Here is a 19,270-nt window from a genome sequence, read left to right on the forward strand (position 1 = left end):
TAGTACAGAGTCAGATCATATTGTTTAGTTATGTGCTACAATTTCACACAGGAGAATAACATTTCTGTCTCACAGATTGCTATGCATCTATATTTGCATGTATATATCTGTTTGGGGTATGTGTGTAAAAGGAAGAGCAGCACTTGGATATTTCTGCCAGGCATTTTAAGCAAAGTTCAGTGCTGCAAGTGTTATCATTGCCATGCCTTGTCTTGGGACATCTCTTGAAACAGATCTCAATGATCTGAAAAAAAATTAAGGCACCTGTAAGAGAAAACAATGAACACATTTATAACGGTGCCTTGCAGTTTGAGGATCCCGTAGCATTTTAAGATGCAGTTCTATAAATACTGCTTTGCTTGTTTTGCTCAGTGAAAGCCATTACTCAGTGTGCAGAAGGAGTCAAAGTCAGACAAACATATACATACTCAGGGGGGAGGTTTTCTTAGCCTGTAATTATTGAGGTAGCTGCAGCTAATGGAGCTACCTGTGTGCTCGAGGCTGCATGGAGCTCAAGATGGGCTCACAGTTCTGAGGATGGATATGTTTGGATCCTACACAGAATTATGTGCTGGCAGATAAAGTTGGTTCAGGTGTAGTCTGGTGTTCACCCTGATTCTGGATATGTTTGAATCCTATGTGGAATTATGTGCTGGCCTATAAAGTTGGTTCAGGTGTAGTCTGGTGTTCACCCTGGTTCTGGATATGTTTGGATCCCACAGGGAATTTTGTGCTGGCTGATAGAGTTCGTTCAGGTGTAGTCTGGTGTTCTCCCTGACTCTGGGTACTTTTGGATCCCACATGGAATTTTATGCTGGCAGATAAAGTTTGTTGAGATGTAGTCTGGTGTTCACCCTGGTTCTGTGTATGTTTGGATCCCACCCACGTGGAATCTTGTGCTGGCAGATAGAGTTGGTTCAGTTGTAGTCTGGTACATGTGAGCATCTGTGACAAAAGCAGTTGTAGGGCGGTCATATCCCATTCTTCTACACCCAAGATATAACCTTTTTCTGATGTTAAAGTCATATGAATCTATTTTATGTTGTTATTTCATGTTTATTTCTGATTGCCCTATATTTCAAAGAGGTAACAAGAGCATGAGATGATGTTTAGAAAACAAAATCAGGTTAAGAAATGGAAAGCTTCCTTTAATAAGAGAAGTGGAAAAGTTGGTGACTTGCTTGGAAAGAGAGCAAAGAAGCATAAAGGAGTTCTAGATGTGCATAAAACCCTGCAGTGCTCTTTTTCAGAATATAAGGCAGATATTTCTTTTGCTGTTAGCACAAGAAGTTAGTTATTGGAGTTGCAAGGCAAGAAATGTAGAACTAGTTGAAGTCATATAAATTTATGTAACACTGCATTGTAAGCATGTGGGACTCATTAGCACTGAAAATCCTTGACACCAGGAGAGAAGTAGACTGTTTTATTGTTACTATTTTTACCAAAGATAAGATTTGTTAAATAAAAAGGATGTTGTTTGTCTTCAAATGAGATAGACTTACAAAAGACAACAGGTTTCAGCATATTACTGGCCACTGGTGGAAAAGTAAGGAGGTGTCTTTAAGGGCAAGTCCCTGTGTTCCTCTGCATTCCTTCAGTCCACGTGCATCTGGAGGAAACACTTCAGGTCATGGCATATTTTTCCCTGAATGAAGTCTTACTGGAGTCTCAGGATATTAAAGAATCATTTCATCCACCGTGGAAATTGACTGGGTGGGAAATTCTGCAGAGGACCATAGGTGCATTGGAGTGAAATTCTTCTTTTAGGAACCGCTGTGAAATGTGAAGTGTATCAGCGTGGGTAGATCAGCCACCAGGTTTTTACTGCTCAATTTTCAAGACACCTGTGTGGTGAGCTGCGTGAACCTCTCTATTTATCTGTATTGGAAAGAGGAAAGGCTGAGTCAAGCCTGCTGGAATTCCAAGTTAAGCTTTCTGATGTGCTGGTCATCAAAAGTTTTGCTGAGATTGGCATGCCAGCTCTTGCAGTTTAGCTTCCCTTAGAGCACGGGCTGAATTCTTTCTATTATGTAGGCTACTTGGGGCACATTCAGCACATAGGAACCTATAATTAGTCCCTCCAAAAGAAAGCAGTGTCTTGTCACCGCTAATAAGCCCATCTCAATGTGTAACACTGCGCCGAGTCTCTTGTAATAATATTGCCACTGCCATCATACACTCTGGCTTATGAAAAGGAAGCAGGGTCTGTGCAGCTCGCACAGTGGCCGACAGTTTTGACTGAATCCTTCTGATGTTTAAAAATAAGAACTGTCTGAATGCAAATTTCGGTTGTGGGTTGGGTTTTTTTTTTTCCTCCATTTTCAAAACCCTCGCCCTCCCCGAAGCCTAGAAAACAGGATGCAGCTGTTGCTTTTTGATGTGAATCGCAGCCAATTAATGTTAATGATTGGTAAATGTGAATCACTCTCATGATTTGAATAAAAGATTAGGCTAATTTCTTATTTTCATGTGTACATGATAGCAATTAAACATCGCAGCTCGTGTAATCGGCTGCTATACTCTGCGACACTGAGCGACTGCAATAATTGACCTCTGCTGCAGCAACTGAGGAAATAAAAATGCAGCTAAATGGCTGCAGAAAGTTGAATTGGAATATTTTTGCCATCTTCCCCTTTAATTTTAATAATTCATAGCAGATGCCCAACTTAGTGCTGTACTTTCCTACGTCTTTGCCCCCTCCCTCATTGATTGGATCATGAACAGTTGCTATTTATTATTTATTTTGAGAGCTTTTCTCTGAAACCCCAGGAGATGGATCCATTCCTTAAGGCAAGCAGCAGTATCAAATACTGTAATAATAATAATAAAAAAGCAATAATATTTTGAGCAGGGCTAAAAAAAAAAAAAGCCAAAGCAAGCTATAGATGGCTTGCTTTGTATGGACTAAATAATGAGTTGAAAAACCTCTTTCCTTTTATTTTAGAAGGTGGATTAATAGGCACAGAGAATGAAGAAGAAGAAAGGTCAATGGCAGCACAAATGATTCAGCTGTTGTCTCAGGCCATTCAGGGGAGGGTTTTGCCAGTCAGATCTCAAAGTCCATTAATTTATTCACCTCTCTGCAGTGAGACAGGCAGCCACTTTTCAAATTAACTGGGTTGACAAAGGTTTTTGATACTGGAGACATTTGTCCACTGGAAACTCAACTTGGATCTCTGGAGTTTTGGAGAGAATTCTCCTTTGCCACTGCTCTCTGCTGGATTTTAAGAGTTTCACAAAGAGTAACAGATCTTGATAAACTTAGCATGCCCAGGAGGGGTTGTGGAGTCTCCTTCTCTGGAGATATTGAAGACCTGCCTGGATGTCTTCCTGTGTGATGTGGTATAGGTGATCCTGCTCTGGCAGGGAGGTTGGACTGGATGAGCTTTTGAGGTCACTTCCAGCCCCTAAATTTCTGTGATTCTATGAATTTATTTTGCAGGCTCTGCTGACTTTCTCATTTACCCCTGTTTCTTACCTGATGTTTTTCCTGCCTGACTTGCTTACTCAGGCAGTGTCTTTGCCCAATTTCAGAGCTCTGAGTATTTGGCTTCTCTTCCTCTGCCATTTTTGGACTATTTCATTCCATCCTTACTATTGTCCCACTCCTTTTAAATGTCTTTATTTTTCATTTGAACAAACAAAACAAACTAAGCAAACAAAGCAGCTTGATGTTTTGGACCTGCTGTGATGAGTTACAGTAATGACTGACAGCAGTGAATTCATCTTTGCTTAAGATTTCTGTTCTGCTGAGGTTGTGCTTGCTTTCACGTGGGTAAGACTTTTCACCTGTCTCACTGTGTTGCTGGACTTTTGGCTGTTGTAGAGAAGTATTTAAATATCTCTGAATCCAGAAACTTCAAATGCAGAACTTCTCCCCAGTTTAAAAGGGACAGGGATCTGCTGAAAAAAGGTCCAGTGGAGGGCTACGAGGACGATTAGGGGATTGGAGGGCATGGCTTATGAGAAGAGGCTGAGGGACCTAAGGCTGCTTAGTCTGGAGAGGACTTAGAGGGGATTTCATAAATGGTTATAAGTATCTGAGGGCTGACCAAGAGGGGGGGGACAGGCTCTGCTCACTTGCTTCCTGGGATAGGACAAGGAGCAACGAATGTAAGTTGCAGCAAAAGAGGTTCTGCCTCAACCCAAGGAGGTACTTCTTTACTGTAAGGGTCACACAGTATGAACTGGAGTCTCCTTCTCTGGAGCCTTTCAAGACCTGTCTGGATGTGTTCCTCTGTGATCTGTGTTAGATAGTATCGTTTTGCTCTGGCAGGGGAGTTGGACTTGGTGATCTCCTTGGGTCCCTTCCAACCCTAATATCCTGTGGTCTTGTGAAGTTAGCTATTTGATTTCTTTTAGCTAGAAAGCTAAACTGTCACTGCTACATCCTCAGCACAGAAAGGATGAGGATCTGATGGGTCCAGAGGAGGCCAGGAAGGTGATTGGGGTCTGGAGCACCTCTGTTATGAAGACAGGCTGAGGGAGCTGGGGTTGTTCAGCCTGAGGAAGAAAGGCTCCAGGGACACCTTAGAGCTGCCTTCCAGTACCTGAAGGGGGCTACAAGAAGGCTGCAGAGGGACTGTTTGCAAAGGCCTGCAGTGACAGATGGAGGGGCAGGGGGTTGAAATGAGAGAAGAGCAGATTTAGATTGGATGAGAGGAAGTGTTTCTGCACCACGAGGGTCATAGAACACTGCAAGAGGATACTCGGAGAGTTAGTTGAGGCCCTGTCCCTGGAGATACTCAAGGTCAGTCTGGACAAGGCTCTGAGCAACCTGATCTAGTGGAAGATGTCCCTGCTGAGTGCAGGGAGTTGGAGTAGATGACTTTTGGAGATCCTTTCCAACCCAAACTATTTTTTGGTTCTACTCTAGTGAAGGGTCTTCCTGCTTACCTCCAGCTGCAGTATTCCTGCTTCCTTTCCAAAGGAGTGGCACTCTCTTCCCCCTTATCTTCTCACCTATCTGTTTCATCCTTTTTTTCCTTTACCCGTGAGCCAGACTCCATGCAGCTAGATGGCTGCTGGTGGTGGTGTTTTTAAGCTGAGCTTTTGCCTATCTCCCTATCTTTTTTAGCCCAGAGCTGTGGTAAGCAGTCAGAATTGGAAGAATTAGTATCCATGCAGTGCATTCAGAGCCAGAGAGATGCTTGGGTAACTCGACAGCTGTGTGAGCAGCTGATAAATAACATGATATTTATTTATCTTCCTTAAAATCATGACAGTTTTGTCCAAAAAAAAAAAATGGAATCTAGTTACGCAGCTGAGCTCAAACACAAAACCCAAGGCACTACACAGACCTATTTGGGCAAAACGCCTGCTCCTGGAAACTTCATGTAGAGTCATAGAATGATCTAGGTTGGAAGGGACCTTTAAAGGTCACCTAGTCCAACCCCCTTGCCATAGGCAGGGATGCCTTGCACTAGGCCAGACTGCTCAAGTTGGGATGTTGCATTCCAAATAAATGGACTACCAGCTGAGTGAAGAACTGACTGGATCTTTGAACTCAAAGATCAGTGATTAATGACTTATACTTTGCCTAGAGGCTGATGCCAAGTGGAGGACTGCAGAGGTTTGTACTGGGACATACCCAGTTAAACATCAACAACCAAAGGAGGAGGTGGTGGAGTGCCTGCTCACTGTTGGGCAGGTGATACCAAACTGAGGGGCTGCTGCCTGCATGTGCAAGGGTAGAGCTGCCATTCTCAGGGTCCTAGACAGGACTGAAGAGTGGACTGGGCAGGGACCTCATGAAAATCAACAAGGACCAACGGCTGAGGACAGACTGGTTAGGTGGCAGCTCTGCTGCTAAATGCAAGTCTGCCCCCAGGCAAGAGTCAGCACGGTAATAGCTCTGAGCTATGCTCCTCTTTTTTGGCACAGTGTTTTGCAGTCTGTAAAGCTCAAACCATGTCTCACAAGGTCTTCATTATCTGCTGGACTTTGCTGTGCATGGCTGAAGTGTGCTCACTAGTAACTTTTTACTGTCTCACATGTAAGGATGATCAACTATGGCTGAATGCATTGTATTAAGAACCTATAACCTTTCAAGTTCCACTGCTTGAATGTGTTGGGGATTTCAACGTGGGCAAACAAATAATGACATTGTTTTGGTTGCAGAAGCCCTCTAAGATCACTGAGTCCATCCTTCAACATAAGACCATGTCCCTAAGTGTCATGCCTACATGTGTTTTGAACACCTCCAGTGATGAGGATTCTATCCCCTCCCTGGGTAGCCTGACCAACACCTGACCATTCTGTGAAAAAAATCTCCTACTATCCAATCTGGATCTCCCCTGGCACAATTTCAGGCCATTTCTATCACCTGATACTAGGGAGAAGAGACTGAGGCCCTCCTCACTCCAACCTCATTTCAGGGAGTTGTAGAGAGCAGTGAGCTCTCCTTTTCTCCAGGTTGAACAATCCCAGTTCCCTTAGCCTCTCCTCCATAAGATCTGTTCTCCAGATCCTTCACTGTCTTGATTGCCTTTCTCTGGATGGAACTAAGTCTTGGCAAGCAGCTTGCAGTGATGCCATTGATAGGTTTTTTTTAATGCAAACAGCCTAAATAATTGAACAAAAAATGATCACTACCAAGAGGTGGTCACTGCCAGTGCTGTATTTGGCTGTTTTCTCTCTGTGCTGGGTGCAGATGCATGTCTTGGTAGGTTGTGCTGGCCAGTGTCTGACTATGAGACTGCATCAGGAGATTGAGAAACATGTATGAAATGAAAATTTTGAATGCACAAAGTGCATAAAAGTCTGGATGGCTGTGGAGGCTTTGCTATGCAGGACCATGATGTGCATTTCTAAGTAGCTAGAAAAGCTCATCAGACCTTGCAAGAGCAAGGGGGGAAAAAGAGAAGAATCCTTAAATGGTTTGAAAATCTAAGCAAATCTTTCTGCTTTCTTTTCTCACTGGTGGATTTCCCCTTACCCTAGGCTGAGAGCTGTTTAAAAGGAAGAATTTCACATTCTCACTTTTAAGTTTGGCACTATTTTTATTATGTTTACATGTTATTTAATTCTGTTCTTTGTGGGACCAGTGTGGGCAGGATGGATTCTGAGGAGGAAAAACCTGAAAGGCTTCAAGAAAAAGGGGTGGACCAGGTGTCCAGGAATAGGGTTTTATCTTTTTTTTTTTTGTTTAACTGTAAATGGAAATCTCTTGTTTGCTGTGAGAATCTCAGCTTCTTGTTCATTTGAATGAAACCTGGCTTATGAAAATGGAGTGTTTGTCATTGATCTTGCCTTTCGTGTTCCCTTGCTGCTCTTTGATTTAGAGAGGCAAGATCCCAACTGGGAAAGGCAAATTGAAAAGAAAGTCTGGGGACTCTAGCTGGGCACTGGAGTCTTTTTGAGATGTGTAATTCATTGCTACACCTCTGCTTCATCTTTATCAGTAAATGAAATAACAACAGGCACCAATGCAGAAAGCAGTGGACTTGGTGTTAGGGCTGAATAACAGATCTCATAATGAGGTGCATGTGAAGGACAAGGTCATGGCTGGGTAGTCCTCTGCCTGTGGTGGTGTTGTGCATGCTGTTTATAATATATTATTAACTGATTTTGATGTTGTTTTTATTGTTGTGGGGTTTTGGTTTTATTCTTCTGGGGCTTTTCTTTGGTAAATTAATGGAGTTCTATACTTCTTCCTATGCTACTTATTCAGTAACAAATGAAGAGACACCTCATGGTTGTTATTAAGAGGTTCACCCAGGCAATTCAGAGGTTTTATGTAGTATTAGGAAAAGGCTGTGAATGGTATTTTTAGCTACCTGAATTCATCATGGAAAATAAATATTCATTCTTCAAAGCATGAGAGGACAGAGCTGCCCACAGTTGAGTTTGGTAAAGGCTGTGGTGTGTTGTCTGCCCTAGTTGCCAGGGTCTGGTTAGTGTGGCACTCTCTAAAGGAGGACTGGATGAGGCACTTAGTGCCGTGGTCTAGTTGACTGGATAGGGCTGGGTGATAGGTTGGACTGGATGATCTTGGAGGTCTCTTCCAACCTGGTTGATTTTATAACCACCACAGCTCTGTCCCCATTTGAAGTTGTGATGTTCTTTGTATTGAATTTAACTTGTGGTGGGGGGGGGGGGGGATGTGTTTACAGGAAGCTTTTAATCACAGCTCAGAACTAGCCAAAGAAAATGGAAGAGTACATTGGAGATTATAAGAAGGAAAAAAAAAAAACCAAGTGTTTAATTTTGTTCTCATTAAAATGCATTCAGTTGAACTCCTACATGTGACCAGAACAAATGTCCTGGGAGAGAAGATCCATCTGAAAAGCCCTTTTCTAGGAGAAGGAGCTTCTAACATGGGCTGCCTTTTCTTACAGGAAATTAAAATGCATGACAGACAGCGAAACTGTTGCACCTGACTGGCCTTACTACAAAACCATTGACAGGATCCTATCCAAAGTGACAGACCACAGTGATGTGAAGATGCATGAAAATCAGCAGCCAGGCCCCTCTACGTCGCAGACGGAGGCCTCGCAGTCTCCATCGGCCAAGTCTACGCCTCTCTATCTGCCGTACAACCAGTTCACGTATGAAGGAAGGGAAGAGTGCTTTGAAGATGAACATTCTGAGAGCTCGTCAAGCTTACTTTCGTACAAGCTGAGGTAACCTCTCTTCTACCCCATGCTTACATTTCACAGAAAGAATCAGATCTGCTGTCTGAACAGGACAGCCTTTGGCATATTTTACTGACAGCAGTTGTGTCTTTTGAGCGAGGCATCGATTCTTAGAACACTTTGGGTTGGAAGGGACTTGAATGATCATCTGGTTCAAATCCTCTTTGCCATGGGCAGGGACACCTCCCACTGCATCAGGTTGCTCGTGGCCTCATCCAGCCTGGCTTTGAAAACCTCCAGGGAGGGGGCATGCACAACCTTCCTGGGCAACCTGTTCCAGTATCTCACCACCCTCGCTGGAAAGAATTTCATGCTAATTATCAGTGTAAATCTGCCTTCCTCAAGCTCAAAGCTATTGCACTTCAACCTGTCACTATAGGTCTTTGTCTAAAGTTCACCCCCAGCTCTCCTGGAGCCCCTTCAGGTACTGGAAGGCTGCTCTAAGTTCTCCCTGAAGCTTCCTCTTCTCTAGACTGAACAGCCCCAACTCTCTCAGCCTGTCTTCACAGGGGAGGTTCTCCAGCCCTTCATGGCCTCCTCTGGACCTGCTCCAACAACTTGATGTCCTTCTTGCATTGGGGGCCTCAGAAGCAGATGCAGCTCTCCAGGTGGGGTCTCACAAGAGCAGAGTAGAGTAGGTTTCCACAAATGAGAGCTGTTCACCCATCTCAGCCACTTTGCTGGATTAGGGCTTTTTCTTTTTCCCTTTGTGAGAGGCTGGAAGAGAGTAGGAGGCCTGGGCAAAAACTTGCATGATATTGCCAAAACTCAGCATGCATGTCAGCGCTCACATGAGGTAGGGTGTTTGTAACAGGAGTATGGGCATATTCCAGGGGGGTCCTGCAGTGCAGTCAGAGATGTACCATACTGCTTAGATGATTTTTTTGGCTTGCTCTAGCTTTGCTTTTGATATGAGTCTGAAATTTCTCTGGCTTCAGCTATTATTAAACTGGCAAAAAGATGCAAACAGAATCTTTCTGTGGACGCTGAAATGCTACTCGTGCAGTTTGTAAGGACGTTGCAAGACTTGAACTACAATTGAGAGTGTCACTTTGTCAGAGTAAGTGCTGGTTAGAGAATGCAAGCATCTGTTTCTGCTTGTGATAAGACTGGAGCTCTCTGGAAGGCAGCATGTAACAAAAGGCAGGGTTTTACCCCTGATACAAACTTTGGGCTTTAGTGGTCTCATTTTTCATCTAGAGTGGTGTGAAATAAGAGTTGATTACAGTTTTCTGGCAAGAAAAAATAGAAGTTGATCCCAGAGATCCTTATCATGTGTCTGTGAGGCTTTAACTACAGCAGTGAAATTATCTGTCAGACGTGCAACTGAGAGGCTGTTGAGCTGGAGGAAGAACCAACCTAACAAGTTTGGATCATTGTTTACAGACTTGCTCTTGGATGAATAAAACCAGGGTAAATTCATGCAGTCATTCAGGCAAATAGCTCTTGAGTAGCTGATTAGTTTTGGAAACATTTTTCTTTCTGAGGCAACTGAGTTGAGTGTATTTTGGGATGTATAGACCCTGAACTGTAGCACTCTTTTTTCACAAGCAACAAGTATTTTTCATTCTCATTCTTCAGGTCAGTGACAGCTACAGATCCATCTAGACTGGATATCTAGGGCAAATTGACAGGACTCACTTAGAGTTGGGAGAGATCTCTAAGATCATCAAGTCCAATCATTAACCCAGCACCACCACAGCCATTAAACCATGACACAGCCATCCTCAGCAGGCAACAGCAGCCTGAGTTACTGCAAGAACCAGGTGCCATTACCTGCCATATAGACTGTCAGGCAGTTGAAGGCCAACCTGTGCCACAAAGGGTTAGATTTAAACAATCTGCAGCTTCTTAACTGGCCAAGGAAAGTTAAAATCTTTTTTACTGAAATGGGTCAGTAAAATTACCTTGGACAAAGTGAAAGCAACACTGGACCTGAAGCTGGCTAAAATGCCTTGTGGCCTGAATTCTCCAGATCTTAAAACACTATGGAAATAATTCTGCTAGAGAGGATTCAGTTCACTTTAGCTGTAAATAAAAGCATCCACATGAGAGCTGGAGTCCACCAGCAAACTGTAAGCACAATAGATAAACATCTGTGGTTGATTAGCTTGACTTCTCTGCTGGCTTGGCTACACCCTGTAATGAAATCTGGTGTGGTGACCTCTGTCCTAGCTAGGGTTCAAAGCCTGTGTTGTCCTGTAGCTGTCACTAAGCTGGAGAAACTTAATATCAGGATTTTTATTTAAATCTGATAATATCAAATAGTTCAGTGAAGAAACCACACTACATGTTTGTGGGAAAAAGTGATCTGTCTAATCAAATATTAAATAATACCATTGGAAATGAAACTGTGGATTGGGAAGAGTGTCAGGAAAAGCAAAGACCAAAACAAACCCCCCCCCAAACCAGGTCTTGGACTTTGCTGCTCCTAAAACCAAGAGAGAGATCAGGGTTATCAACCACTTGCAGTGAACCAGAAGTTCATTAACAACTGGTGAGGATGCTAGGTCAGGAAATAAGAGGTTTGGCAGAGCCTCTACTATGATGCCATGGCTATTTAAAATCCCAATGGGCAGCACCTACAAAGAAGTTTGAGCTTTAGGCTATGCACGTGATGGGGTGCATCTTAACTCATCATGCAGACTCGTTATCAGAACAGGATGCTCTGCCCAGGCTCCAAGCCATTTCTGTGGTTCTTGCCTACACTCTACCCCATTAATTCCTGACTGTGTTTGGCTATATTTGAATGAGCTGGTTTACCAGAAGATCTTGACTGCTTCATCCTCAGTCTTCCAATTCTGAAGATCTTTGTGCCATTTTTAATATCAATATTACTTAATTCCATGTCATTGTTATTTTCCATACAGATATAGAGTATGGATCTCTACTCAGATTTGTACTTAGCTAAAAAAGGGCACAAACAAGCTCCAAACAGCTGTTAGCTGTTGGAAACCAGGAATTCCAGAAACTGGAGGCCTGAGCTCTTCCATGCTTCATTCGTGTGGTCAGGGAAATACCAAGGCCAGTTGCCTTGGAGGCTCTGTGCTGCAGACACTGGATACTGAGGAGTATCAGCAGATTGGTTTGAAGTCCTGGGTTTCCTACACTCCTCTTGCCTCCAGATCTCAAAATCTACCTTCAGAGGCTTCTTTGGTGGAAGCTGTGGATGCTGTCAGGATCTGTTGCACCTCTGATGTCACAGAGGTGTTGGCTTCACAGGAATGTGGCCTGGAGAATCAGCAACAGGAACTGCCTGGTGTTTGCTACAGCCAAGTCTGATCATTTCTTATGCTCACACCTGTAGAATGCCAGACTAGTCAAAGTCCTGGCTGAAACTATTTGAGTAGACTGATGCTGCTGAGTTAGTACTAGATCCATATTCCTTACTCTGCTTCCCCTGTGACTTTCAGTTACAAAAAGTTATGGACAGTGGAGAGGTCTCTCTGGCCTGCTACCTAGGAGACATAACTTCTCACTTCAGTATTCAAGTAACTCCTTCAGGCATCACTGGATTCATAAATTACTCTTTAAACCCTTCTTTTGTAGGCCCCTTCTCAGGAGCTCTCCTTCATGAGCTAGTCTACAGAAAAGACTTGTAAATTCCAAGACCTTACTGTGGAGTAAACATAAACTCCTCTCATTGATAGTCGCTGTGGCTGGAGAGACAGGGAGATGGAGAGCACCACCAAAGCCAGGAGTGGCTGAAATAAGCACTTCTTATTAATGAAGGCTGTCTACTTGCCAAGTTGTGTTTGTTTATTGTAAACAGAGAGAGTACTTAGGAGGTCTCAGGATGGAGACTCAGTTTGGAGCAAGCACTTGTCACTGAGTACTTACTCAGAAACTGGCAAACTGCTGATACCGTTCCTCAGGTAGCTGCCATCACCACCAGACATTCTGCCTCCCTTTCCTCTCTGAAGCTGAGAAAGATAATTATTGTCTTGGAGGCATGGTTCTGAGTCTTAAAGGCTTTGATGGACCACATTTGTTTACCTAAAACCTAAAAAAAATCCTGTGCAAACTCTAGGAAAAGATATCAAAGATTTTTTTCCTTCTCTTAAAAATGGCTTATTCCAGATCTTTCAATCCAAAATATTCCATTTCTCTCTCTCTCTTGTTTTTGGGTTTGTGTTTTTTTCAAGTGGGGGTGGGTGAGAGTGCTGTGTTTCTACTGATCACAACTGCCAAGAGAATCAATCAATAATCAAGTGCAGCTCAGTACCACGGCATGCCTCTGATTTTCTTTATTAAGGACTGTTCTCACCAGATCTTACCTTCACAAGATGCAAGCCCTCTTATGGCTTTAGGAGCCAGTTCTTGTCTCCAACACAAGGTCTTACAATAGCTATTTTCTAGTACTGTATAGGGAAGAGGATAGGGATCCATCAAGTTTTTACATTTAAATTCTCTGTGAAGACAATTTACAATTCAAAAGGTGACTTTGGCTAAACCAATGCCATCAGCTCAGAAAGTTTCTTACTCTGTCTAGCAGAAAGCTGCCTTTGTGAGTGTGAGTGCAGTGATGAGAACCCTGGGCTCACAGACTCAGTGCTGTCCTTAGGTTGCTGTAGACCTTTTCCACTTGCTTGACCTCTCTGAGAACTACATTCCAAATCATTCTGGCCCTTAAGAGTTAATAGGGGCAAACAGAATTTGCTGCCAGCCAAGACCCATTCTTGGCTGTGATAATCTCAGTGCTCAGCTGCAAATTTAGAGGAACTTTAAATTCTTAGTCCAAAAGGCAGTGCTCTTTGTTCACCATGCTAGTGTACACATATAAAGGAAGATTATTCTTTCCTACCTGTGCAGAGAGACAGAACCTTCAGTTAACTAAGCACCACTCAGTTTCTCTCAAGACCAATTCTAATCCTTTTTTCTCCAAGATGGTAATAGCATTTACTTGAATCCACTTGATGCTCTTCATACACCTCACCTTTTTTGGGTCATTGCACTCTTAAATGTCAAAGGGCTCCTGTCTTTTTGTTGTATTTGCATTAAGCCTTTCAGGTGCTTAGGATTGTTTATTTCTCTTGCTGAGAATTCTGAATGTCACAGACACTTGCACAAAGCCTGTCAAGTAGGATAAGAACATGAATGAAATTATGATACAAATCTGCTACAGCTGAGCGACCTCCCTCCCTGCTTCTCTTCTTCACATTAATGAAGCCATATCCCTCAAGAGTACACATTATTCTTATTCAGGGGTGGCTTGAAAACTGCAAGGTGCTGACATGGCATGCTACTCACAGCCGTGCTGTCTCATCACGGCATTTCACCCAGAAAGGACACCGTGCTTGGCAGAACACCACTGAGATTGCTGTTTGTCTGAAGGCACTTCAAGACCCATCATCAGATCGCTTTGATGTTGAGGACTGCAGTCTGGCACTACAAAGTGCGAATCAATATGTGGGCTATCTCTTTAAGCTAGAAAAGAAGTTACTCAGCTGCAAGTGGAGGTTTAGAAGCTGTGGAGTACACTTGCACATTTGCTTCTCCTTGCCTGTCTTCCTCGTTGACAATCCAGCATGCTTTTTTCTTGGATTATGGGTTAGGTTTTGAATTCATGGGCTGCACTCTCACCCCAAGGTAGGATGGCCAGAGGAACCGTACACCTTGAGGGCACTGTCTTTGTTGCTAGGTTTATCTCTGCTTCCAGACCAGAATCTCAGCACAGAATCATTTTGGTTGGAAAAGACCTTTGAGATCATCAGTGATGTAGCAGAATACTTAAAGTATTGCCCAAAGTGCACATATTGCATGGATCTCAGCTGAGGATACATGCTTGTCTAACTTTTACACCCTGAGAGAACTCCAGAGCCGTTCTGCTAGAGGAATGTAGAGAGCAATGAGGTCTCCCCTCTGCCTTCTTTTCTCCAGGCTAAACGACCCCAGCTCCCTCATCTGTTTCTCACCAGACTTGTTCTCCAGACCCTTCACTGGCTTTGTTACCCTTCTCTGGACCCACTGCAGCACCTCAGTGCCTTTCAGGGCACCAAGCTGAACAGTTAATAAATGCAATGTATAAGAAATGCCAAGATTAAAAAGAAGCGAGAGATGATGCCTGCATTCTGTAGAGAAAAAGTGGATTAAAATCAATCAGATTTAACCTTTTCTCTCTTTTTTTATTTTTCCCCTTTCTTTTTTATCTTTGTTTTCTCTTTCTTTTTTTCTTGTTTTTAAATTTATTTTTCCTTCTTTTTCTCTTTTTTCTTTTTCTTTTCCTTTTCTTTCTTTGTCTTTTTTATCTTTCTTTTTCTTTCTTTATCTTTCTTTTTCTTTCTTTATCTTTCTTTTTTCTCTCTCTGTCTTCTTTTTTCTCTTTCTTTTTTCTCTTTTTTCCTTTTTCTTTTTTTCCCCTCTTTCTTCTTTTCCCCCCTTTCTTCTTTTTCCCCCCTTTCTTCTTTTTCCCCCCTTTCTTCTTTTTTCCCCCCTTTCTTCTTTTTTCCCCCCTTTCTTCTTTTTTCCCCCCTTTCTTCTTTTTTCCCCCCTTTCTTCTTTTTTCCCCCCTTTCTTCTTTTTTCCCCCCTTTCTTCTTTTTTCCCCCCCTTTCTTCTTTTTTCCCCCCTTTCTTCTTTTTTCCCCCCTTTCTTCTTTTTTCCCCCCTTTCTTCTTTTTTCCCCCCTTTCTTCTTTTTTCCCCCCTTTCTTCTTTTTTCCCCCCTTTCTTCTTTTCCCTCCTCTCCTCCTCTCCGCCTCTCCGCCTCTCCGCCTCTCCGCCTCTCCGCCTCTCCGCCTCTCCGCCTCTCCGCCTCTCCGCCTCTCCGCCTCTCCGCCTCTCCGCCTCTCCGCCTCTCCTCCTCTCCTCCTCTCCTCCTCTCCTCCTCTCCTCCTCTCCTCCTCTCCTCCTCTCCTCCTCTCCTCCTCTCCTCCTCTCCTCCTCTCCTCCTCTCCTCCTCTCCTCCTCTCCTCCTCTCCTCCTCTCCTCCTCTCCTCCTCTCCTCCTCTCCGCCTCTCCTCCTCTCCTCCTCTCCTCCTCTCCTCCTCTCCTCCTCTCCTCCTCTCCTCCTCTCCTTTCTGTAACACCATGCAGTAATACAGTAAATGATGTTTTAACATAAACTTGAGGGGGGATTTATTAAAGAACACAGAGGGGTTTAAAACTAGGACTAGTTTATAGGTTAGCCAAGAATGTAGCATAGAATTTCAGGGGTACATAGACACACACACACATATATATGAGTTTAATAGTTAATAAATATTTCCATTTCAGAGCTGAAGAAAGACCATTTAAGAAGAGAAAAATGCAAAGCTGCAGCTTCCAAAAGAAGAAGCTAAAATTAATGGAAGCCATGCTGGAAGAGCAAAAGAAGTTGAGCAGAGCTATGGAAGAAACCTGCAGGGAAGTGCGTAGGATTCTGGATCAACAAAACATCATTCAGGTTCAGAGCTTGCAGTTACAGGAGAGAATGATGAATCTACTGGAGAAAATGATCTCCAAATCCAATGTGTAGTTTCCTTTGTGAATGCCTCTGAGATTACCATTGATATTATAGGTATCCCCTTACTGCACACCATATGTGTGTCTTTTGCCCCATTCCCAGGTTTTCCATGGAAATTCCAGCCCTAGTGTATTCTTAGTTAAGCCAAGAGAACAGGTAATGCAGCGTGCGAGCTATCCAGTATGACAACATTAGTGCAATATATGCCGAGTTGAATTATTTTTGTATGGAAAGGTTAAGGGATGAGTAGCTCTGGGAACTTCAGTACTATTCCTGCCTCGGTCAGGTGGTGTTTTACAAGCGGTGGTGGTGCACATTGCTTCACCTCAGGGACTCTGGCAGAACCTGCTGCAGGAGAAGGAAGGAGCGTGTTGCTAAAGGTGGCGATTGCATCCTGACTTTGTTGAGGGTTAAACCCTGTTTTGAGACATGCACAGTGATGGTCTGTGTGAAATATGGTTCTTGTGAAAAGCTAGTTGGGACCGTGAGATACATCATTTACAACTCCATGCCTGATAGGAATAGTACTGTAAAGGATTAGGATAAAAGTAGTCTATTCAAATACACTTTTGATATAAAAAGAGCCCCTTCCCCCCTCCTCCCAAACCACCTTACTATATACTGAATACTAAAATGTATAGAAGATACTTGAAGTTGCTTTTGATATTAAATGTTTATTTTTTTTCATTATTAACTGAATCTGTTGACTTCAATGAACAACCAGCAGTGAAATCTCTCATTATTCTCTATCACAAAAGAAGAATATTGTACTGTGTGTATATACATACATATATATATATATAAATCTATCAAATGAAATAAAAAGAAGAAACTTATTTCTTAGTGTTGGACACATAGCATGCTTTGGGACACTGGAAAATCCTGGGGCTTGTCAGAGGTTTTTAATTGCTAATTGCAGCTCAAAGATCTCCTGTAGTGATGCTCCTCAAAACAGAGAGAGGGAAGCAGCAGAGAACATTCAACCTGTCTGCAGCAGCTTTCGCTGGCGGCACAGCTTGGGTGCGCCGTGAGAGGTTTGAAGGTGCGGTCTGGAGGGCAGATGAGCGCGGAGGGACCACAAGAGGGCGCCGGAGGCTTAAAAAGGTTTGTATTGACGTGGTGAAGATAGGGTCCCGGCTAGCTTTTGGTTCCGCAGTGAGAAGTGACATTGAAATAACCTCTCGATGTGTTTCCTAGGTGCTATTTCTCCTTGAAAAACGTGTTTCTGCGCCTTTCACCGTGTCTGCAAGGCTGGAGGTTGGATTCATGCAGAAATCTAGGAAGTATAAAATCAGTGCTCACACGAGCAACTGAGGCCATTTCCCATGCCTACTGTTAAATAATGTCCCCTCTTGGAACTTTGTTTTCAAAGGTGTTTACGTTTTCCCACACAATTTAGTACGTTGGTGCCTAAGCTAATGTATTCTGAACCCCAGACTCAACCAATTAATCTGTGATTATGCTTGCTGAACAGGATGATGAAGGTTATACTCACCAAGCACATTAGCCATACGTGGAAATGTTTCTTAGGAGATCCTGCAGGTATGAAGACTAAGAATGGTTAGGTATGGAAATGTGGCCCATTCCTACAGAGTTTAATTTGTGATCATGAGATAATGCAAATAGGGTAAAAGATTGAAGCTGCAGAGAATGGTGGCTGCTGAGGAATGAATGAAGTAACTTCTCTTCACTCTACCTTTATTACGGTGGGTACCTGGGAAGAAGGCAAGTGTCTGGTTTGCCTGCAAAGATAGGGAGACAGCTGACATTTAGCAAAAGTGAAATTCCAAGTGTGTGTAAATTGAATTAGTCTGGTCTGAAAGAGAACTGTGAAAGCTTGTTAGATCTCTGCCTGCAGAACTACTGGGGAAAGCAGGACTGCTTCCAGTGTCACAATCACAGAGCATTAGGAGCTGAAGGGACTTTCAGAGATGACCAACCTCCCTGCCAGAGCCCCAGGGCAGGTCACTCAGGATCATGTTCAGGTGGGTTTTGAATGTCTCCAGAGAAGGAGATTCCACAGCCTCTTGTGGGCAGCCTGCTCTAGGGCTCCAGTTCCCTCTCAGTGAAAAGGTTTTTGTTGTGTTCCCGTGGCGCCTCCTGTGCTCCAGCCTGCACACCTTGCCCCTTGTATCATTGGAGAGCACTGAGCAGAGCCTAGCTCCGCCAGTCTATCTCCCGCTCACCCTCCCTTGTAGTCCTCGGCCTTTTGACCTCCTCTGCAGCAGGCTGAGCGGATCATTTCCCTGCTCCTAGTGCACACAGGAGTGGTCTCTGCAGTCCTGCCCTGCAAGTGCAAGGCTCTGGCACTCTGGACCGCCAGGGGCCTGCCCCCCTACCGGTTTCCTTGGGACCGCTGGCTGGCTCACCACGTTGCTTTTGCTGGCAGCTCGGATTGCTGCCCATGCGAGTAACCCTGCTGGCTGCCACCGGCGGCTCCCCACAGACTCTCCTGTTCGGCCTTGGCGTGCAGGGGAACTCCTGAGGCCGCTCCAGAGCCTGGTAAGGATGAGGCTGCGCCCGCGCCTTGCCTGCCGCTCTTGTGAGAGCGGCTGACTCCGTGAGGGGCTTGCCCTGCTCCCCACGGCTACCCCAGCTCCGTGAGGGGCTTGCCCTGCTCCCCACGGCTACCCCAGCTCCGTGAGGGGCTTGCCCTGCTCCCCACGGGTACCCCAGCTCAGTGAGGGGGTTGTCCTGCTCCCCACGGCTACCCCAGCTCCGTGAGGGGCTTGTCCTGCTCCCCACGGCTACCCCAGCTCAGTGAGGGGGTTGTCCTGCTCCCCACGGGTACCCCAGCTCCGTGAGGGGCTTGCCCTGCTCCCCACGGCTACCCCAGCTCCGTGAGGGGCTTGTCCTGCTCCCCACGGCTACCCCAGCTCAGTGAGGGGGTTGTCCTGCTCCCCACGGCTACCCCAGCTCCGTGAGGGGCTTGTCCTGCTCCCCCACGGCTACCCCAGCTCAGTGAGGGGGTTGTCCTGCTCCCCACGGGTACCCCAGCTCCGTGAGGGGCTTGCCCTGCTCCCCACGGCTACCCCAGCTCCGTGAGGGGCTTGTCCTGCTCCCCACGGCTACCCGAGCTCCGTGAGGGGCTTGCCCTGCTCCCCACGGCTACCCCAGCTCCGTGAGGGGCTTGTCCTGCTCCCCACGGCTACCCGAGCTCCGTGAGGGGCTTGCCCTGCTCCCCACGGCTACC

General features: G+C 44.7%; 1 protein-coding gene across 6 annotated transcripts in view; it reads left to right on the forward strand.

Annotated features, from left to right (window-relative positions):
- MSANTD1 (Myb/SANT DNA binding domain containing 1) overlaps positions 1-19,270 on the forward strand; it is a 48,115-nt gene that overhangs the window by 26,929 nt on the left and 1,916 nt on the right. For 4 of the 6 annotated variants that reach the window (XM_064151602.1, XM_064151605.1, XM_064151604.1 and 1 more), the window contains one exon: positions 8,340-8,624. In XM_064151602.1, the coding sequence (XP_064007672.1) occupies positions 8,340-8,624 (285 nt within the window). Of the gene's footprint in view, positions 1-8,339; positions 8,625-15,848; positions 16,710-19,270 lie in introns of those variants that run through there. The other 2 variants (XM_064151603.1, XM_064151606.1) reach the window with 2 other exon arrangements.

The sequence above is a fragment of the Pogoniulus pusillus genome, chromosome 11 (assembly GCF_015220805.1).
Source record: "Pogoniulus pusillus isolate bPogPus1 chromosome 11, bPogPus1.pri, whole genome shotgun sequence".
Classification (NCBI taxonomy): domain Eukaryota; kingdom Metazoa; phylum Chordata; class Aves; order Piciformes; family Lybiidae; genus Pogoniulus; species Pogoniulus pusillus.